Source organism: Zosterops lateralis (genome assembly GCF_965231275.1).
Source record: "Zosterops lateralis genome assembly, chromosome: 1".
Lineage (NCBI taxonomy): Eukaryota > Metazoa > Chordata > Aves > Passeriformes > Zosteropidae > Zosterops > Zosterops lateralis.
This window is the reverse complement of record NC_139762.1, coordinates 128,342,969-128,366,235: the sequence shown is the minus strand read 5'-3', so window position 1 is coordinate 128,366,235 and position 23,267 is coordinate 128,342,969. Positions and strand designations below refer to the sequence as shown.

General features: G+C 39.7%; 2 protein-coding genes across 6 annotated transcripts in view; one reads left to right on the top strand and one right to left on the bottom strand.

The window, feature by feature from the left end:
- Nucleotides 1–8,842, top strand: part of SPAG1 (sperm associated antigen 1) — a 38,216-nt gene extending 29,374 nt beyond the window's left edge. The window contains exons 15-19 of the mRNA XM_083881067.1: nt 827–968; nt 1,857–1,983; nt 5,082–5,246; nt 7,099–7,437; nt 7,607–8,842. Of these exons, the coding sequence (XP_083737193.1) occupies nt 827–968; nt 1,857–1,983; nt 5,082–5,246; nt 7,099–7,437; nt 7,607–7,738 (905 nt within the window). The 3' untranslated portion in view covers nt 7,739–8,842. The remainder of the gene's footprint in view (nt 1–826; nt 969–1,856; nt 1,984–5,081; nt 5,247–7,098; nt 7,438–7,606) is intronic.
- Nucleotides 8,843–13,308: 4,466 nt separating this feature from the next.
- RNF19A (ring finger protein 19A, RBR E3 ubiquitin protein ligase) overlaps nt 13,309–23,267 on the bottom strand; it is a 57,379-nt gene continuing 47,420 nt past the window's right edge. For all 5 annotated transcript variants that reach the window (XM_083866996.1, XM_083866995.1, XM_083866999.1 and 2 more), the window contains 5 exons: nt 20,534–20,648; nt 18,339–18,500; nt 17,460–17,673; nt 15,890–16,033; nt 13,309–15,536 (listed from right to left, as the gene is read on the bottom strand). In XM_083866996.1, the coding sequence (XP_083723122.1) occupies nt 14,852–15,536; nt 15,890–16,033; nt 17,460–17,673; nt 18,339–18,500; nt 20,534–20,648 (1,320 nt within the window). In that variant the 3' untranslated portion in view covers nt 13,309–14,851. The remainder of the gene's footprint in view (nt 15,537–15,889; nt 16,034–17,459; nt 17,674–18,338; nt 18,501–20,533; nt 20,649–23,267) is intronic.

The following is a 23,267-nucleotide window of genomic DNA, read 5'->3' as shown; positions in this document are numbered from 1 at the left end:
TGGTTAAAATTGTTGGTTATATACAGTGTTGAAAACCTGAAGGTTGGCAGGGGGCTCGTATTCTTTAACATGGTGCAAAAAATAGATTATTTCATTATGATTTACTTAGAGCTTATGTTGCTTATTACTGTTTGCTCACAACAGAGTCATGAAGCTGCAGTTAGGATCAGTTTTTCACTGCAAATACAGCTAAAAGCTGTAGCCTAAACCAAAAGCATCTGCAGCTGATAATGTGAAATTAAGAAGGAAATGAAATTATGGAATAACACATTATTAATTAAAAAAAAAGGTGTAGTTAGGTGTTTCCAGGTTCCCTCACTGCATCTTTTAGAAATAGTTCTTAACAGAATATTACTAAGTATCCCTAACTTCAAGTGCTATGATGATTTGTTTGTCATTGTTAGTTTAGCATGGTAGCTGTGATAGTTGATTGCAAAGAGAATATTAGATCAAATTATGGCCACCTTGGTGTGATGGTGGAGTTCTGGAAGGCTTTTAAATCCTGCTGATAAAATCTCCACTGTTGTAAGTAAATGCAGGGTCTTAGTGGGCACAGGTAGGCCCTCTCTACCACAGAGAAACTGGGAAAGCTTAGAGCTGTCTGTTGCATTGCCATTATTTTCAGCAGAGTATTAATGCTGGTGGATGGGGAGGTGTTTGTGGAGCCACATACAGGTCTGGTCATGCCTTTGTTGGGGACAGGAGTGGTCGAGTGCAGAGTGACATAGGGACTCCATTGCCAGGCCTTAATCCTTAGTCTGCACAGATCATTCAGCCACCCTTAATGAACTGACCTCATGTGACACTCTGATCTTTCATGCTGTAGGTGAGGAAGCTGTGGAGAAGTTCAAGAGGTTGAAAAATGAAGGGAATGATTTTGTCAAAGCAGGGGAATATGAAGAAGCTGTAAATAAATACAGTGAGTGCATGAAATTAAATACTGAGGAGTGTACTGTCTACACTAACAGGTAAAGATCCAAAAGCTAATGCTGCTTTGTGGGATAACAGTATAGTTATATTTTCTCATTTCAAGTAGAGATTTTGCATCCTTTCACTCATAGTTGTGAAAAAGGGATTTTTTTCCTACTTAGCAAGTGTTTGTATTTCTTGTAAAAATATTTTTCAAGGGGAGCGAGTATTAATGTCACTGATACATATCTTAAGATCTTCTATATAAACAGAGTAAGCAATAGTAGAAGTTATAATTAGCATAGCATTTGCAGCATTTTTGAGATTTTTTTAAAGAATACTGGTATGATTTTAATTAAAAACTTAACATGCCAGGAGCAATATCTCAGATATAAAGAGTAATAATTCAGAGAAAATGTACATTCTGAGAAAATAAAAGTAAGAACACAGTCATTGGCATTATTTTAAAGGTTGACCTAATTCAGCAGTATAATTCTTTATGCTGTAATCTTAGCAGCTTCTGCAAACTAAGAAGGATTTGATTAGACCAGTACTTGAATAGGAGAGTTCCAAGTAATAATTAGGTACAGAGAACAGTTGTTTATTTAATCCAGACCACTTTTTTACCCAGAATGGCTGTATAGAATCTGTATTACATTAACCACTATATTATCATATTGCACTAACATAAGCTCTGCTTTTAAAATACTTGAATATCTGCTTAACTTCAAGCATTAGTCATACTTGAATTTTGACTTTATTGCAGGAGTTAGCCTTCTCTAAATCCATCCAGTGACGTTCTTGATAATTAATGATTTTATGTACTTTTAAAAAAATCACACTGAGACTGAATTTTTTGAAGTATTGTAATTAACATTTGCAAATCAGAAGATGTTGGCACTGTAGAATTTACTTATATTGCAGTATATTCTGTTTTTCTGTGTTAGAGCTCTCTGTTACTTGAAACTGTATAAATATGAAGAGGCCAAGCGGGATTGTGATCATGTTCTTCAGATAGAAGATTCTAATGTTAAAGCTTTTTATAGAAGAGCACTAGCATACAAAGGATTACAGGTGAGGAAAAAGAACATGGCAGGTATTCTTAAGCACTTCTAAACTTGCTTATCCTCTTCAAAGGCAATGAGGTGGTTGCTGTCAATGGGTGAATACAAACCAAGTACTCAGTGTGATGATTTTTTGCTTTGTAGAACATTAAGCATACAGAAAACATTACATAAATGCATGTTGATGTAATAATTTGAGAAAATACAAGAATATTGCAATAAATAAGATTTCACTGGTTGGTTAAGTGAGTTTCAGATCTGTTCTAATGTTCTAGTATTTTCCCTCAGGGTATCCTGGTCTGTTTTATCTGTCAAGGAGTTTACTATAACTTTGCTGATAACAAAATGGATTCTCTCCAAGTCTGTCTTCAGCTGTCCAAACTAAAATCTCTAGCTGTCTTAATATCTGGTCATGTTTAAGTGTCATATTAAACCAGGGTTTTAATTATTGTTGTTTTCTCTCTCATTCTTCCCCAAATGCATTATAACCTTTTATCAGTACTGTACTTTATCAATCTATGGCAATGTCAGTAGTCAGCCTTTTCCTTTCCATCTGCACAGTGGTGGAGTCTCTACAGTGCTCATCTTATGTACAGTTTTTAGAGTATCCATTTATGTGATCATTATAAATGCAGACACATTGTTCATATCCATCCTGAATGTGACTTCAGATCTCATGTTCCATCATTTGAACGATGTTGTTCTGTTTGTTTCTCCCTCTGGTGGTTCCCCATCTTCAGTGATGTTAAATTAGCTTCTACACTCCATAATCCTCCCACAGCAATCCTTGCTCTTACCATCAGCTCTTACTTGGTATTGAATTATCAGCTTCTTGATTTTGTAGGCTGATGATGGCAGTTCTCATCTGCTTTGTGTTAAATTTCCTGGTGTCTGTAAACAAGCATCTGAAGTAGTGTCTTCCATGGTGCAGGAGTGCACTGGAGGTCCACCAGGTTTCATCATTGTCCTTCAAATGAATGGACACTTACTCAGACCTCCATTATATTTGATGCCTTGACAAAAAATTACTGGATGGCTTACAAATCACCTAAGAACCTGTTTGTGCTTAGCAGCATACCAGCCTATTGTCATCCCATGTTATAAGTCCTAGGAAAGTGATACCTTTGTTCCTCTGTCGCAATAGCTATGAAATTTGGAAAGTGTGAAAAGTCCTAATTCTGTGCAATTTTTTTTTCTGTAACTGTGCTAAGCTACCTGGTATTAGTCATCTCTAACCTTATGTTGTTAAACTTGATAAAATGTGAGTATAAATATGAATACACAGTCATTCTACCAGACAGAAAGGGTATTGCACACTTGTGAAGAAGGTTAAGAATTGGAGAAATAAAAATAACTTCTGCTTTTTTGCATATGCTAGGAAAAAAGTGCTGTTTTTTGTATTATTGAAGACAACCTGAAACATAGTGTTGATGAACTCCTTCAGAACAGTCTGAGCCGGGGACTCCCAAAATGTTTTGTTGTGGTTGTATTTAATGCCTTCATTGTTGCTAATTTCAGGGATGAAAGTTGATAGGTAAAATCAGAGAAAATGGCAAAAATTATCTGAAATTGACAAATGACTCTGTAGTGAAGAATTGTATGAGCTAAAGGCATGTAGTTTGGCTAGTAGACCTAGCTAAGGTGGGGAGTGTTATTTGTATGTAATTAGACCCACATTTTACTACAGAAGCTGCAATGGAATATAATGTAGTAAATGAGGGGGGTTTAAATAGATTTACCAGGATGTAGTTAAGGGAAGATCAGGAGAAAATGTTAGTGAGATGCTTTAGGCCTGTGACACAGGAGCCCAAAAGGCATCTCCTGCAGCTGACAGTCTGCTCTCTTGCTTTGGGTACAGTCAGCTTGTATGATTTTTGTTGGGCAGTCAGGCAGGTTGCAGTTTTATGTTCAATAGAGTTGTCTGCTGACCTGTGTTCCTGTTTCCAGAAGTCTGTTCCAGAATCTCATTTCTCTGTAGTTGTGAATCCTCACATCTGAAATTCAAACGATTTAGCTTAATTAGTAGTGGATTTATGATGAAAGCAACCTGGCCCCTTCGTGCATTCTTTGTTACGGGTACATAATTCTCATTCTCTCCCTCTTCATGACCTAGCAGGCTTCAGTTCACTACTGATGTCCTGCACCTTGAATGTGGCCACCAGTATGGAACAAAATGTGGAAAAGAGTTTGAGTGACTGGAACAGTCACTGGGACACCTCTGTTACAGTTGAGGTGCTGAGGAAGTACTTTAGGTGGTACACGAGGAATTTTTTTTTCCATGATAATACAAATGATTTAATAGTAACCTTATGATGCTGCTTGGGAACAGAATACTAGACCACTCACACAAGAAATTATGTTGGTTTTTTACTGTCTGCATGGTCTTCTACTGTTCACTGCTGCATTTCATCTTTATTTTTGATATTCTGAGACGATTTTTTTTCTATGTGGTAATTCCAGTCTTCCTCAATTGATGCTATTAACTTTGTCTCCCCAGAAAATTGAGTCTAAAATACAGTAATTACACAGAAAAAATGTGAAATAGAAACATTAAACAAATTACAAGGCTGATTATTGAGGAACTGTGTCCTAATGCCACTCTGTCACTGTTTGTCCTAATCTTGTTTAGCCCAGAGGTCATAACATAATCCCAGTCTTCTCAAGTATTAGCAAAATTTCTCTGTAAGAGATGGTCTATTGGATTGAAGCCCAGGAAGATTGGATATATCTTTAATCAAAAGATATTACTGGCAAAGCAAGTATGCAAACTTGCTGGACTCACATTATATTAATTGTGAAGCAGTGTTACACTGTAACCAATAATGCTTAAAAGCAGCAAACTTCAATAATTTGCTCTCTGATACAGGGAATAGGTTTCTGAGAACATATTATTTCATATTACATATTTAATTAGAAGTATTTAGAGTATTAACACATTCTCATTTCTTTTTTCCCCTCTAGTAAAATCACACTGTCAGTATTTAGATTAATATTGTCTGTTTAGTGTCCAGATTTTTTACCTTTCTTACTTGTAAAGCACAATATGGTACTTCAGATTTATTTTTCTAGTGATGTGCTTATGAGAAAAATATTTTCTTCTGCTTACAGAATTATCAAGCCAGTATTGATGATTTCAACAAGGTACTTCTAATAGATCCAAATGTTCTTGAAGCACAGAAGGAATTAGAGGAGGTAACCCAACTGCTTCACCTTGACAGTGGTGCTGGAGCTGGCAGTCAGCAAGCGCAAGGGGAGAAAATAACCATACAAGAGGTGGGATACCTGTTCATTTCTTAAGAGCAAACACAATGGAAGCCACACATAGGAAGAGATAATATTAAAGCTTTTGTTTGCCCATCTTGAATCTGTATGGTTGGGGGGATGGTGTTGCACATCATGTTGAGGGCATATTGGAGGATTTTTTACATAGGATAAAGATTGGACTGCTCACAAGCATATTCAGAACTACAGCAGGAAGGGGAATAGTCCATTTAGATGGCATTAAACTTGAGGGTATACTCCTTGTAAACAAAAGCTGCCTCAACTTTGAAATACATGTTTTACAGAGTGCAACTGTGAAATAGCAGTTCTGTTTGTGAAGTCTGTGCTCCTTGGGCAGCCTCTGGGGCTGTGCTGGCAGAGGTCTGTGGTCAGCAGATGTGCTGGTCCTAATGTTACAGGTCTGAAAAATGAAATCCTATCCTAAAGAGCAAGGGTAAAACATCTGTAGGATCTTACAAAAGAAACACAGGATGTAATGCTATGTACAGGATCAAAACGTTAGCTTTGCACAGTTCTGGGTAGAATTAGGTGATGAAAGGATTTTCTCAGTCATCTGATATTTTTGGATTGTAGCTTTGCTGGTCGTTTAAAAATTCTTTTTCCCCTTCTTATTTAAAAATGTATAGTTAAAATATATAGTTACCAGTCTGTACAGGGATACTGTTATTTGATAATGTAATTTCAGAATGTGGTATAATGGAAGCTGCAGTTATTAATATAGGAAAAAAAATATGTTCTTGAAGTACTTCAGGTTGTCACGAGCTCATGGGATTTTATGTAACTGGCATAAGCTGGTATAGTGTTAGTTAAGCTCTGAGTTGCAACAAACAAAGGGACCTGGAAAGTGTTCAGAGGAGGTTTGGGAAGTGACCACATAGTTCAGAGACCAGCTAACTACATTGCTGGCACTGGTAATTTTTCTAGGGGTGATGCAGGAAGCATTTATGTTTGCTGTTATAATTACAACTGCCCCTGTGGAGAAGCTGCTGTAGTACAAGGTAGTTCCATGAAAACAGACTGCAAAGAAAAAAATAGAAAAATAATTTATTATCGTTATTCCATGTTAATTGAACTATAATTATATAAAAGACTGGTTTTCCCCTTAGAATCCCCAATTCTAAGGATTATTGAAAAATAGAACAAAATGTCTATAAGCCAAATGCAGTATTTTCCAAAAACTACTAATCCCCTGTTCTATGCAATACAGTATCTTCAGAGTTTTCAAGAGACTTTGGCATTGAGAGACCCTTTCAGCAAGTTTAATCGGATTATACTAATTTCACAACTCTTGATGGCTTGAAATAGATTTTAGCAAATCTTGTTGGCTCCATATTTAATTTTTAGTGCCTGATTCATGAAACGTGATAGAGGCTGCAGTCTCAGGAGAAGTTAAGTGGCTAGTGAGGCACTTCATCCATGCTGAGCTTTCTCTTTCCAAAGCAAGACTCCAAACAACAATCTGATCTGGCTGCCATGTGCCTGTGCTGCCCTGGAGGCACTGCAGAGAAATGAAATGTGGGTGTCTGCTGCCTTCACTCCAGTTGTCCCTGCCTTCTGGAGCTTCACATTTAATACGTGTGTAGAGGAGTCCTTTCTCCCAGTGCTCTCCAGGGATGAGTCCACAGTGAGTAGCAGTGAAAAGGAGGTGTAAAAAACACTTCTGACCATGAGCCTTTAAAGGTGAATTAGAGAGCTCCTGTTCTGGGGGCAGTAGGACGTGGAAGAACATGAAGAGCAGACTGCCAGCTTTAATCCAGCAATATGATGGATAAATGCAGTTTATGAAGCTTCAGGTTATCTCTCTGTCCACATTAAGTGATCTCTTGCCCCTTTGTTTGTGAAGGTGACCGACTCTGATGAGCAAGAGAGGCGGTTTGGTACAGCAGGAGATGCTGAGACTCCCCGTGGTCCAAAGCGAGAGAAACTCCATGTTTGGGAACCGTCCAACGCTTACGACTTCGGTCAGATCGTCAATGCAGTGAATGCCAATAAGGATAAAGCTGCTTGTGCAGATCTTTTGACAATCACTGATCCAAAAACATTGCCAGTACTGCTGAGTAACAAACTTGAAGGAGAAATCCTTCTGATTTTTATCCAGTCATTGGAACATTATGTAGCTGGAAAAGATCCTGGCCTTGCCTATCAGCACCTTTTTTACTTAAGCAAAGCAGAAAGATTTAAGGTAAGAACTTAGACTGATTGCATGTGTACCTAAATTGCATAGAAATCCAAAGGATTTTTTCGTATCTTAAAAGGAAAAACCACACTGACTTCTGTATCTCTGTCGGATATTATGATTTGCAGTCAGCCTGTGCTGATTATAAAATAATTTGTTTGGGGTTTTTTTTCAGGTGGTGCTAGCCCTTCTTAGCAAAAATGAAAAAGAAGAGGTACAGCAACTGTTTGACTTACTCTCAGAAAGCCAGAGTGATCAGTACTCATTGGAAGATCTTGAGAGCCTTAAAAAGGTTTATGAACTTTAGGAAGTTAAAGTTTATTGGCTGCATGCACATAGTTAATGTTAGATGGATGAATGAACGCTGCAGACTTGCCTGGGTTCAAGTGGGTCTTTGCCTGGACTGCTGGAATTCTGTTTTGTTTTGACAGAATATGCACATTTAAAACTTGCTGCTCTTTTCTTCTTGTAGTTGTATACATCTCTAGAATTTAATGCCCATCTGTGTTCAGTAACAGAGTTCATTTGGCATACTGATTTTATTTAGACTCAAAAATATATTTTACATTATATATGCAAAGTTTACATTATATATGAAATACCTTGATGGTAGGTAAATACACTTTTAGTCATCACTTGTTACATCATTTTGTGAGTTCTGTGTTCTTGTGATAAAGAAGTGTCTTAAAGATAAATGGGTCAGTTACTTTTAGCAGTAACTTTGCTAAAATGAGTTTACAGAAAGTAAACATTTTCTGAAAGAGTAAACATTTTACAGAAAACTTCTGTGGGCCATCTGTTTGTTCACTGTTCCTGGTCTGTACAGAACAGATTTAATTTTTTTGGCTCAGTACATCTTAACAAAAAAGGCGAATGAATTATATATTAGCTTGTCATGGAAACAATTATTAAATGGATGGGTATGTTTTTAACAAGTGAGTAATTTTTAGTGCACAAAGAACTTTTTTTCTGTGTGTTCTGGTTTTCTGACTACTTTGGGACAGTGACAGAAGAACAAATGGCTGCACTTCACAATAGAAATATTTAACTCTGAGTTTTGTAGTCAGATTATTTTAAATACCAGCTATTTATGTTTACAGATATATTTATAAAACTAAACCAATTTTTTGGACCAGTATGATTTTTTTTTTAATTTCAGGCATTACTTATGTTTTATATTTGATTCTGATAAAGTTCCTTCAAAGGTGAAGCTTTTAAATTTTTTCAGATACTCGATGCCTTCTTTGCACAGGTGATATAATGCATATCAGACTCAGCACTGCAGAAATATCATTAAGAATGTCGTTCTAATGAAAACTATTCTCAGGTGTATATTAATTAATAAAGCTTTTTCCTTGAAAAGTACAATTATGGCTTCTTTTCTGGTTCAGTACACTTTAGGCTTGTGATTCTGACATATGGATTATGAATTTCAGCTTGGAGTGCCAAGAATGAGGGTTTTAGTTCCTAAAGCATCATCAGTACAACTTATTTAGCAATTAATGAGTTTTCACTTTGTGACCTCCTCAGATTAAGGCAGACCCTAAACTTTGTCTGGTTGAGGATATAAAACACCAGCATTGCCTGCACTCATTTTGGTGATGGTCCTGCCTCATTCAGGTTTCATTGAGATTGGCTTTTTTAGACAGCATTTGGGAGGGCCTGATGGAGAGGTAGAACCATTTCTAAAGACACAGAACTTAGAAAAAAATGGAATCAAACACCCGTAAGGGACTGTGCTGCTGGGTTGGCCTGAACAGCTCAAGCCAAGGGCCCCAGTCTTCAAAACAAGGGGCAACATTAGACCACTGGAAGGCATTTTGGGGGCAGGGAGCGCAGGATGGGGAATGTCTTTGGGTGTACATTTCACCATTTGACAGATAAGGGCTAAATCTGTTCCTCTTGCCTTAGTCTGGGAGACTGCAGGAGAAATCTCTGCAGCCCCCAACAGCTGCGGCTGAACAGCAAACTTGAGGTCAAAGACAGTGTCCTTGGCCACGAGTGGCCTCTGCACAGAGGCAGCCACAGCAGCTCAGGAGTGGCACTGGAGCAGCTGCACTCTGAAAGCAGCTCCTTGCTCACCAAAGGACCTGCTGCAAAACATGTTCTGTGTCCTGTAAGGGTCAGCAGGAGAAGCCAGAGCTGAATTACTGCTTTGCTCACTGCTGGGCCAGGAGCTCATCTCTCTCTGGGCAGTCCCTATCTCTTGACACTCTGGTCTCATTTTCCCCCTCCTATTTTTGATCACTCCCATATTTTAAATCTTGTTTCAGCTCTGTGCTTGGCCTTTATTTATGCTGCTTTTCTGTTTCCCTCTGCCCTCCATAATCATCATCTCTTCTGCAGCTTTGGCTGCTCTGACAGACAAAGGTAGGACTGTAGCTGCCACCTCAGCACTGCAGTGCATGGCCTCAGTGTGGACACAGCACCCAGAAACAAGAGTGGGCAAAAGAGAGAAGCAAGAGCACCCCAAATGTCTTACCTGACTGTGGCAGGGAGACCCCAATCCCAGCATGGTGTTATGCTCGTGGCTTGTCACTCACCCTGCAGTGTCAACATCCACCCCTGTAAAAACAACCAAACCCAACAGCAGGAGAAAAGCAGGAGGAAAGCACTGGTTCTGGAGGTGACGGCAGCAGGGGAGTGAGTGACCCTGCAGTGGCACTAATGCAGCCAGTCACACACACAGATGTGTCCTGACCAGGCCTGCAGAGACCCAGCTGCTCCTGGACACATATCCCTGGTTTTCACACAAGAGATTGGCAGCAAGATTCTGTAGCCACTAACAATGCAGTCAGTGGCCAGGGAATAGCACGGGAACAGGGGTCATGCTGTTGTTATTTTGGTCCTTTCAAAGTATTTTTGACATTTTTTGAGAAGCCAGCTCCAGGCTGACAGGTGTTACCATGGCTAAGTGTCAGCACAGCAGTGCTGCTTCCCTGGCCAAAATGTCAATGTACCACTCTTCCCACTCACCCCGTATCATGGTGCAGGCAGTGGTGAGCCCAGTTAAGTGGCAAACCACACCCCTTGCCCTGATGTGGGATGTATTTCCACTCATCACAACCTGCTCTGCTTTACATAATCCAGTTACACAAATAAAAGGCTACTCCTGTGGCTGCCAGACTTAGACTTGTTCATTACAATAAACAAAATAATATTGAACAGCGGGGAACAAAGCTTCTTTCCCACTGTAAATCAAGATTTACAGTGTAAATCTTGACCCAGGTCAGGTATAACTCTGCTCAGCAACTGTGAGCTGCAGCTGCCCAAGGGACAAACGGCCACAGCTGGAGCAGGGGCTCACCCTGCCTGGCTGAGGGAGATGAATTATCACTGCCCCTGAGTCCTCACTCCTTCTCTGAGTGCCTGCCTGGGCTCTCCCCTAGGGGAGGGGACACATTTCAGTGCAGACAGAGCCTCCAGCTGCAGCAGTGCCATTGCAACCCTGTACCACTTCTCAGTTGCTCCTTGCTAAATGTCACCCTTGTAAACACAGCCAGTGGCATGAGAGTGGTTTTCCTGGTAAGCAAGAGGGATTATGAGGGGATAAAGTGCCCCTCACACAGAATGCTGTGCTCAGAAATGTCTTGAGAATGCAGTCTGTGAGTAAAGAGAAGCTTGAGCCTACACAATCCCATCAGCACAGGTCTGGTACCTAAACACAACAACTCTCATTTAGGCTGTTGGGAATTTTAATGCCCTTACTGTTGAGATGGAATCAAAAACAGTCCCTTTGTAAAGCCAGCTCACCTGGATCTGGTACAAGGAGAGCTGCACCTGGCAGCTTAACTGGGTTTGCCCCCTAAAACACTTCCTGCTGGTCCCTGTGTGCTGGCAGCTGCTGAGACAGTCACATCTCAAAGATACTCAATTACCTGGCCTGGCACACCAGGGAGGTGCGACAGCAGATTCATTTCCAGAGCCGTCTGCCAAGACCTGGGGTTGTGTTCAGCACAGGTCAGTGTCACCCATGAGGCTGTGGAGCAAATTCCTTCTCCTCCAGAGCAGCTTTCGTTACCAAGTACCTCACAGCCACTTTTCTGTTTCTCTTACCCTTTCAGACTGAAAGTAACAAATACATGGTCACCAGTCTGGGACTCTGCTTCTCACCATCATCAGGCCTGGGGGTTCTTCAGTCCTCACGGGGAAACAGCAACACCAGATTATTCCATCTAGGAAGATCAGTGTGTCACCTTTGGGACTGGCAGGAGCAGTCAAGGTGGTAACTGTGCTCTCTTCAGATCTTCGTCATTTCAGAAAGTGATTCTGAACAAACCTCAACATCATTCCAAAGTTTCTGTTCAAGACTGCCACAATTTCACCTGAATTAAAATATTAATGGATTTTAAGTTCATTAATTGTAGTATTTTTAAACTTTCTGCTTGATTATCCTTAAAATGCATTACTACCCATGAGAGTGCTGGTGTTACTAAATAGGCAACTATTTAAAAATCAATCTGAATGACGGGAAGAGATGTAAGTCAGCCAAAAAACCTTCATGCAACAGTAAAAAGTAATTAGCTCATACATGCAAAACTTTATGACACCAATTGAATGAAAGGATGGATGCATAAGTCTGGATGCTTCACTACAAAAAATACCTGCAAACATCATGAGGAAAGCTTTTATGATGGCTTTTATCTAATGTAATTATCTCAAATAGTCTCAGATATTAAAACAAATTTCCTCAAGATCCACAACCCGACATGAATTAGTCAAATTGGCCAGGAACTGTGAAAAAAAAAATCTGAAGAACCACCACTATGTTGGGAGATGAGATGTAAACTTGATCTTTCCTGTAATTTATTTCAGTGGAAAAAAAAAAAAAGTATTGAATTCTTACAGTAGATCTGTAAATAAGAGAAGCATCTTCTGCATTAGTGTATTAATGGAAGTGTATATTTTATTTTTTTACAGACTCAAAATTTGGTGCTGCATTAAATTTACTGGTGCTGTTAATTCTGCCTCACATATGAAATATTACCTCTGAATTGGAAAAATGTTACAAAATTATCAGCAAAACAGTTTTCTGCTAAAAATATATCTTCAGAAAAAACTTACCTGCATTTTACATCTTAAAGTGATGTATAAAATTATCAGATGATTTTGGAATGACTAAAAATAATGGTATTATTTGATAAAATTTATTTACATGAGTAAACCGTATTTCCAATTACCTGCACAGCAAAATTGAGGTCCTGAAAAATTAAGAGGTAGGTTTAAACTTGCTGAAATAGTTCTTCCATCTGACAGAAGTAAAACTTGCATATGGGTTTGGGATGAGGCAATCCAGCCTGGGCTTCTGCAATGCATCCCCATCAGTTTTAGTTTCTCACTTCCCTGGCCTCTCATGATGCAGGGGGGAGAAAATGAGCCTAAGGAACAGGCAGTTCAGCTCAGCAAAAACCACCAGGCGTTACCCAGAACTCTGGCCAATTTGTGGTGTTTTAGAAAGAACTCTCTGCAGGCCATGTGAACTGAGAAGGGCATCACTTTGGAGGGAGAAAACAGAGTTTGAGTTTAGTCAGCGATCTGACTTGTGCCAAGATGCTGCAGTTTTGTTTAAAGAGCTCCTGCTAGAACTGCATCCCTCTCACAAAACCATTTACTGTCTGACTGCCAGACAGGCAGCTCAGATTTCTTTTCATCTTAGAGAAGGCTGAAATCTTGTACAAAATGCAACTGACTTTAGATCTTACATTTCCAGGAATCAGAGCATTCAACTTCCAAAGCACACCTAATCAAATAAAAATATTTAAAAGCAGCAAGAGATAAGAGCAGTCAGCACCTTACAGGAAAAAAGCTCCCAGGGAACATCCACATTTTCTTAAGGCTGATCATCAGCACATTAAACAACAGACCGACCACTAGAAGTCAGTATTGAGACATTTATTTCAGATATGCAGTTTACACGCATATTGTTGAGCAAAACCGAATTGCAAATATACAAATACTGTAACAAGCATTACCAAATAACGTAACTGGCACTAGTGTTATAAGCTATTACTGAAACTGGTGAGGATAAGTCATGGAAGAGGACTGTAGCTTATGGCATTCCTTTCATCCAATCGAATTTCCAGTAGCACCATAATGGCAATACATGAAACACAAGACAGAACATTGTTAACTGTTATTCTGAGATTCACAACTTTTTTTTTTTTTTTCAATTTAGTGAATTACTTAGGAAAAAAAACGTTAACAGTGCAGGCGCTTTGGCCAACTTCAGCTTGTGTTCAGCTGTACATCTTCCATATGCAAAAGAAAAAGAAAAAAGCCAGCATATTTGGAACCCATCTTTGCACTTGGGCAGTCATTGCACTGCACTTAAAGATTCTGGGACTGAAGACAGGCATGTCTTGCAAAGAGATGTCACGTCCACTAAAGCCTGAGTGAGTCTTTGGTAGGCCAATACCTCATTATTATTATATCTATGACAGTCATTGTATTCACTAGGATTTTCTTTTGTGATCCAAGGTGGCCAAAGAGGACATTCTGGAAAACATTACAGTAAAATCCTCAAACGACCAGGCACTTCAAACCCAGTCTTTTCCAAAGGCACCAAGAATGGACGGGGCACCAATTTTCCCCCTAATGAAAGGTGACTGCATCTGCTTTTCTACAATGCTTAGAAATCACTGGATTGTTATTTTACAGGTTTTATACACTATATAGTAGCCTTATCTGCTGCATGATTGGTTGCATGAATAAATAGGTAACCCCACTGTTCTACACAGGTGATGTCTCCATTCCACCATACATTAGGTACCAATTTCTTATGTTTTGAAATTATGTAAAAGCCATAACCCTGCTCAAAGTGTACACACATACAAACACTTCTGACACAGGCTACATCCATCTGAAGACAGGCAGTTCATTCTACATGCATTCTAAATACAGTGTGTCCAGTTATGAAGCAAAATTATCATTCTGAATATTCACTGTTGAAGTATGTTTGTATAGGTCTGTGCAGGTCTTTGCTTCCCTTAAATTTAAGAGTTCACACAAGAATGGTTTTAAGTCACTAATGCTCAGCTAACACCCTTTATCCCAACCCCCATATCTTCCAAGTGAACAGTGCAGGACATATTATTCATTTCAGCATTTAACATATTAAGAATTTACCAATTTTTATCTAAATACACCAAGTATACGCTTTCAAGCAAAGTTGTGGCAAAAATACAAAACATGGACGTATTTGTACTGCTGTAATGCACTTGGTTATAGCCTTCATGTCTCTTCACACAGGTCGAAGATCCATAGGAAGTATTTTGCCTTATTCAGACAAGTATATAGAAAATGCAGTTGTATCAAAACCTTGCTTCTGCTGGTCACCTGAAACTTATGGAAGTCACATGTGATTCGACCAGCTTTGACAGGGTTCTTTAGTGGCAAATATATTTTTGCAGCACTTACAGATTTAAATTTCAGTCTGAATAGCAGTGCTTAATTCCACAGCCTGTTGCGAATGGTTGTTGTTAGTTTCTTTCAGTGTTTCACCAACACCTAAATCTACGTCTGTGGAAGATCCATTAATAATGCTTTCCTCAGCAATGTAACTCAGCTGTGGAACATCAGTGCTTGGGGCTGTTGGAACAGGCACAGGGATTCCACTCAGCTGTGGAGAGTTTTCCAAGCGATCGTTTTCCACCTCGGGGAGAAAACTGACTGTGGTAAAGCGAGTGTGATAGTCGCTGGAACCATGGCTACAGGAAGTTTTCATACTTTCCATATCCGAGCAACTGAACTCAGAGAAATGGCTGGAGTGTGAATCTGCTACGGATGGAATACTATCGCTCAGAGAGGGAGAGTCAAATTCACTGGAGTTTGTGCTTTGCTGTTCCAACAGCTGAGCATCCATGTCCTCTCTCGTCTCATTAATCTTCATGCTACTCTTCTTTCTCAGCTTACCTTTGCACTTCTTGCCCGCCGTGCTGTCCTTGGCCCACTTGGTGGCGCCGGCTCTGCCCTCGGGCGGGCCGGAGCAGCCGGCGGAGCCGCGCCCGGCAGCGCCGCCGTCCTCCACGCTGCTGCTCCCGCTGTGGTGCCGGAACTTGGCTGGCTTGGATTCGATGTCCACCTGCACCTCCAGGCTGTTGCCTTCCCTACGACAGGGGAGAATCCGTCAGTGTAAGCGGTCACTGGAGCGTGGAACAAACTCTTGCTGCCTTCCGACATATACAGTGAAAGTGAGAGGGATCTATCTCGTAATCAAATAAATGGCCCAAAGGAAAACACAAAGTCTGAACAACCAAACGCTTTACTGAGCTATAGCAATGGTGTTACTCTTTGGAAATAACCCTGGGAAAATGCAGTAAGCAGTCACATGTAATTCCATCTGTAACAAAATCTACAGTTTCAAAGTGTAATCTTGAATGTAGAACAGCTGAGGCATGCTTAAAATATCCTTTAATAATCAAGGCTTGTAAGTGTTCTGTTTTCACCACAGTTCTCTTACCTGTCCAAAGGGATGTAGGAGTTCAGAATGGATCCTGCCATTGCTTTGGTACTGGCGTTGTCACTAACTGTTCCCAAGCTAACTGTGCCAGATTCTCCACTCAGACTGTATCGTTCTTTCTGCACATCTGCTTGTACTTCCAGCCTTTGAGAGAAAGAGAGAAAGTTTGCATATACTACCACAACAGTTAAAGCACACTAGCTGAAAATTAGTGTCACCTTGTACAGTAATAAATCGAGTTCTTAAGTCACTCCAGTACAGATATGTTTATTTATCCTACTGACACGTGTTCTCCATTCCCACTGTCAAAAATTACTATTTTTTGATTAAAACCAAGCAAACAAAAACACCTCAAAGCAAAGCCAGATTAATTTCCTAAAGGCATTAACCAAAAGTTCTGGAATTCTTTTCCTCCTGAGATTTACAAGGACAACTTCCAGGTTCAGCTACAGTACTGAACCTGGAATAGTATAATGTACTATTCTGCAGATAGTACATTATACTCTAAAAACAGTAAAAACCATCAGAAGGGTACATAAATTCAAGACATGATCATTTCCATGTATCCCCTGCTGCACATTATTACTAATCAAATTAGAGGCAGAGAACTGTGTTCTGTACTCTGCTTTACATTGTATGGCTATCAACTGCAACAGGAATGATAGAAACCTGACCAGTCTTAAGTTGAGCTCAGCAGATAAGCCAAAAATCAAATTACAAACTGTTTTGCAAATGTCTTGTTTATCTGTGTTCTGACTGTGAAATTGAAGTGGGTTGTTTTGTTTTAACTCTCAGCTCTTTAAAGAAGGAGGTATGTTTAGCTCACTCAGCAGTCACAGCCTGGTACACCTGTCCCAGCAGAGGGGGGAACTCCTGATACTATCCCACTCTCTTTACTCTATAAAGCCTGGACTGCCAAATTACTCAAAATGAGCAGTGTTGGCAGCTGATTTAAGGAGCAAATTCCATCCTGAATTGGAAGGAATTCCAACACTAACAATGGAATATTAGCATTCCACATGCTAACAATCCTTTCTACACACTCCCTTTTCTCTCCAGAGCACAGGAGAGCCAACGACCAGAAAGGTCCAAATTCACAGAAGGCACTAAGCATGTGACAAGAAGCTCCCACCTTGGCAAGGCCAGGTGTTCATCTGCCTCCCCTCCTGCCTAAGTCCATTTGGAGTCCACACTCCATCCAGGTGTTCTGAAGGCACAGTTTGGTGCCTGCAGACTGAAGTCAGCAGTTCTGACTTTTGGATGAGGTGCACCAGAGAAAAGAACTGCATTAGAGATGGGCTGCCTCCCTCTGACTCCTGCTACAGGCAGCTCTGCTGGGGAAGCAGGAGAACAAGATCTCAGGCCCCACTCAGCTTCAACAAAATCAAAGTCTTGAGGTCAAGCAGGATCTCTTGAAAATCAGTAAGTCTGTCAGAGATGAACTGTTTATCTCCCAGAGATAGTTCCTTTTAATAGGAACCAATATCAAACAGCAAAAATCGGAACACCAAGGAGGCGCCTCTGCCCACATGCAGAGCAGGACAGGCAGGGCTGGGAGCAGGCCCCTCACCTGTTGAAGCAGTTCACCATGGCACTCCCTGAGAGGCTGCCCGTGATGCTGGCCCCAGCCAGGGCCATGGTGCTGGCTGTCTCGCTCAGGTTGTCCCGGATGGCTCCTATCCTGTCCATGTGGCTGCCGCTGGCGCTCAGGCTGCCCGTCAGGCCCCCGACGCTGCCCTCCCCGATGCTGGGGTTGTGACGCGCCTCGGCCACCGACGTGGTATCTGCACACAAACACAGAACCCTCCTCAGGTATGGAACAGCACTGAGCTGTTTCTAGAATGCCACCATGAAAGCAGTTTCTGAAATTGTGCTGAGAAGAAGGATTTATAAAACATATGGTCACAAAAAGAGAACTTTGTCATAAAAACCCAAAAAAACACAAACAAGAAGTAGTTAAGTCACCTTTCTTGGAGCTGCTATAATGGCTATGCCTGACATAACATACTTAAGATAGCAAAAAATTAACCATGGATAGGACAGGAAACATGGATAAAGGAATGCAGAGAGACCCCATCACTGGATAGTGCCATGTAATCAAAAAATTGAACCATCAGACAAGTCTTTAGCTGGACCTATTAAAAAAAAAAAAAACTAAGCAGCTTCCACAAACCAGGATTCTGAAAGAGCAACACTAATGCTATGTTAAAACTTTTACCTATGGAGAAGACTTGAGTTTGGCTTTCGGTAAAATGGGCAAGAAAAGCTTTAATATTTGTAATACAGCCCAGCACAAAAAGACACCAAGAGGCGATTATCATCTGAGAGGTGCAATTTCAGCAATGAGCAGAAGCAGCCCCAAATGCAAATAACTACTCTAGTATCTAAGATAGAAAATACAAGTCACAAAGCCCATATTTATAGAAAATGGAACACTGAATTTCCTTACCTACAGCTGCATTTGTTCCACCAACATTTATATCATTTTCATCATCAAATTCGATCCTGACACCTTTTCCATTGCCAGCTGACACACCACAGCCTCCACTTCGGCAGAGGGAAATTGGAACAACTCCATACACATAAGCCAGCATAATAGGAACACCAATACCTACAGAGGGAAATAGAGCCTTTCATTAAAAGTGATTTTATTTTAGAGCCTTTCATAAAGGCAATTTCATTTTCCAAGATTACTTAAGATTTGATTAATATTACACATGAAAGAGATCAGGAGGGAGCAAAGTTAAGAAATACTCATAAATCACTAATGTGAAATGACAGGAAAGTACTTTCAACAGGCACAGTGTCCTCTGTCAGCACTGGTAGGAAGCAAAGCTTGATGAAAGGCTGATGAATTAATGCTTTCCATGTGTCCATAACATCCTTTACAAACAAAATTAAAGTACTTAAAGATTCACAAAAGCTCCACTGGGGACTCCACTGTTCCACCTGAGAGGCAAAAATAGAGATCTATTTCAAATATTACTCAACTAAAAATGTTAACACCTCTACTGCTTTAATAAGGAGCTTCAAATTACACCCACTAATGAGGGACAAGGCTTTGCTATCACTTTAGTAGCACTTAACATTATTATTACTCTGGGATTTTTCACTGTAAGTTTTCCTTAAAAGTAAACAATTCTGTGGAGTACAGTGGCAGGAATTAAGGGAAACGAGCTAGAAGAACTGTAGGCTAAAGCACACACAGATACACACACATCCCTCCCACCACTTCAAGTAGGCAATGGAAGTTAGTCCTTTGGCATATGAATTAAATCACCCTATGGCTTTGCTGATGTAAGTATACAGAAGGTACAAAAACCAGCAGATTAAAAAATGTCAAGTTGGCACATTCTGAAAAAGTCCAGAGAGAAGCAGACCTAATAGAAAGGCTACTCAGTTTAATCTAAAAGAAGGGTTCAAATTATACAAAGTCCCCTTCACTAGAAATTGCTCACATTCAAGGAGGAATTCCATATTCTTATGGTCATTATTTTGGAAACCACACAATGCCCTGAGACTGGAGGCCATGTGTTAATGGCAACGGGGCAAGAACAAAACTCCAGAAAATAAAACCCAACTGCTTTCCCTGAAAAGCCACATTTCATCTCTGTTCAGGAATAAAGAAACAGCTTGAGAGAAATTAAGTAAGGCAGACCTATAAATACAACTATGAGACTTTGTGTCCCACCACCTGTTCAGCAGGGATCTGACACCACAGCCACATGAGAACAAGGCAGTGCAGACTGACACCAGTTTCATGGCTGGCATATCCTCATTTGCACAGTGGTCCACCATTGATAACAAGCAGTTTAAAGCCACAGCTTCCTGGCCAGTTTGAACCATCACTGGCTAAAAGTGGCCGCATCTTCCGGAGGTTACTCATTACTCTCTGAGCATTAATTGCTTCTGGCACAAGGGAGAACACTGAAGACAAAACTGTGTGTACACAGGGCTGATCCAGCTTTAAACTAAATGGTGAGTCTTGGTCTGAGTCAGCTATTCACAGCTTACTGTACAACCGTGAAGATGGCTGTGCTGCAACAAAGAAGCAGTGCCAGGCAAGTCCCCTCCTTTCAAAAAAAATCTGGCTTTTCAGCGATCTTGAAATTACCTGGGAAGATGAGACAACTATTTTGTAAGGAACAGCAAGATTCTCCTTAAATGCTATCCTCAACAATCACCATGATAAAGAGTGTGATGCAATTTGAACTGCCTCTCAGAGCGAAACAAGTAGTTTCTCAACTAGTGCAATGTTAACTGTAAGAGACTTTTTTTGTTCTGCATGGAGAAAAGCTTGATATGAAGTTATTAAAATATGAACAGACTCTGTGGCGACAGTTTCTTCCCTGGTCATTTAAAAAAACCTTTAAATACTTCAATCTTAACAGCCAGATGCGACAATGTGGAAACTTTAATTTTCAAGATAAAAATTAGTTTTAATTCTTCAGGAAAGGCTACATTAAGGTCAAGCACTCTATTCTTGATTCTGCCCCAATAAATGTATAACCTCGGACTCCTCCTTGTCTTGGTTGCTTCACCTAAAAAAAGAAAACTACAGCACGTAGCTGTGTTATTCATGAGTATTTATAGAAGTCTGATTGCAAGGTGCTACCACAACACAAAATAGTAGTATTTGCTTACCTACAGTTACTGCAGCTACAACTGGAGAAACAATTACAGATAAGGTTACACCACCTGCTATAGCCAAGTTTCGCTTGTGCTTTGAAATGTCTTTGCCTTCATATCGATTGTGAATCTTGAAAGAAGAAAAGAAAGGGGGTTTAGAGTATTATCAACATCAATAATACATTGCTGCAAGGATGAAAGAAGTGACATAGTTTGAAGCTGTACCCTGTTGTCTTCCCCAGAGACCACATTCTATGCAATGATTTATTTCTTATCTCAAAGAAAATAAAATTTATACATATCCTAATTTTAGGCAACCTCTTACAAGTAAGAAGTCCTCCCATCCAGCAACTAAGCATTTATTCTCAGCCTCAAGTTTGAAGAGCTAAGTAATTTAAGAGCTTTGTTTAATTATTACTCCAGCTTACATGGCTGGGAAAAATAGACAAACTTTCAGGACAAAAGAATTGCCACATATGATCAAATTGACACATCTTATTCCCTGCTGTCTTTTTCCTGAACAGTATGGAGCTAAAACTTTCACAGATTACTAGATCTATAGGAAGAGGCTGACATAACAGAGCCACGGCAGAGTCTTCACCAAACATAGCCTGGAAAGAGGGGAAAGCAAGAACTCCATTGCTCCAGCAACCCCTCATGACCAGCTGTTCAGACAAGAAATGTTTTTGTAAACCTGAGTCTTAGCTGAGCTTCTGTTTACTGAGGAATCTGCTACCCAAAACTCTTACTGATGGTTCAAGTCTGCAATAACTCTGAAATGTGACTGCCTTAAACTTACCTGTCCCACACCCCACATGAACCTGAAAGGCCTTTAAAAATCACTGCTCTACAGAGATTTCCCACATTTGTGTGTTTCATTTACTCTCTCTAGGAACATGGTTTCTCAGAGCTATCCACTACATCTGTCATCATTCTTGGTTAAGATATAATTACAAAGGAAAAACAGGTATCTTAATGACTGTCACTAAGCCAAGTTAATCCTCACTTCCATCTAAGGAACAGCACAAAAATGAGTACACAAGAAGATAATGACAAAAAATGAGTTGCATGTCATGCTTTCTAAATGATCATGCTATTGAATGCTGTGCTTTCTAAAATATAATTTCAATCAGACATTTGGTAGGGTTGCTCTCATTTTGGAATAAACAAAGTCTTTGTTCAGGCAAGGCAGGCAAGGCAAGGGCAGAGAAGGCACTGTGCTTTGTGCAAAGAGAATGCATTTACTTGCTCTGAGGTACATTATACAGAGAGAAATAGAGAGTGAGGGAGCACTTGAATATTGAACACGCCTATGGATTAAAAAGGAAAAATTGAACATGAACACTAACAGTATGACTGTGTGAGAATTATAAACCCAGAAAGATTAGGTTTCATGGGGCTCTGAGCAATTAGCAGGATTGCCTAAGGCACTGAATTTTCCTGTTGTGGACAATTATAACTCCCCAAACAAAAGGCAGAAAACAACAAACAGACATCCATAGAGGCTACTGGATTCCTTAAATAGCAAAAAAAAAAAATGAATGGAAGGAAGAGGTTACAGAGTAGAAATTTATTTAAAACATCAAGATAGAAGGTTACACTGGTAGAAACTACTCTGAAATAGGAAATATATGTTCTGGTTTTATAGATATAAGTCTTGTAAACTAACTGGTCTCTGTGTTTATTGAAATCTCTCTTCTGGCCTAGTATTTTTGTTTGGTTATTCTTTATTATTATTCTTTATTCAATATCCAGAAGACTAGCACTTCCTCAAGGAAACTCTATCAAAGCACAAGCATAAACTCCTCCAATGCAAAGGACAGACAGAATGTTGAAAAAGAACAATAAAGCTTCCTTTACCAAAGCACCAGCAGCATTAAGAAAATAGGAAGTAGGTCAGATTACTATGAATGGGTATAGAAGAACAGCATGAGAGTGTTTGGGCAAAATCAGAAAGGTTAAACAAGAGGAGACAAAAAAAGCAAAGGATATCAAAGTCAAGGAGAATTTATTCTACAAGTACAGTGCTAGTAAGAGGAAGACCAAATTGGATCAATTTGCTGTTAAAAAAAATGAAAGACAGCCAGCAGATGAAACTGGAGACTTGTTCCTATTTTCTTTTCCTTTCAGTTGTCATTGAAGATTAACTGAGAGCCAGACAACTGGTGGTGAAGAAGTAAAATCTGCACAAATACAGCAGATTGGAGCCCATTTCCATGAGCTGATCTGAAAAATATCTCAGCAGGCCAAATTTAAGATTGATCACTAATAGTAATTTTTTAAAAACTATTATTAGTAGATGTCTGAAAAAAAATCCAGGAAAAATGGAAATGGTTAAATGGCAATGATAATCTTAAAAAGGGTACAAACCAGGAAGCTGAGGAAGTAAGAGACCACTGAACTGAACTTCCATTTCCTGAAAATTGGGACCTTATAGACATCAAAGCAAAAGTAGGAAACAAAAAGGTCACACTGATTTTTTTTTTTCAAGTAGAAATCATGCCAATTTAATTTTCTTCTGTAACAAGATAACTCAGCCTTGAGGATGGGGAGAAACAGATGTCACACACTGACTGATTAAATTCTTATAGTCTTGTATGACACACAAGCAGTTATAAGTTAAATTCTTACATTCTTGTATGACACACAAGCAGATCGAAAAAAAAGATGAGAGAAATCTACTAAGCTTCATGTGAAACTACAGAAAACATGTGAATATAATTTTTTCTAACTACCCAAACTGAGACTC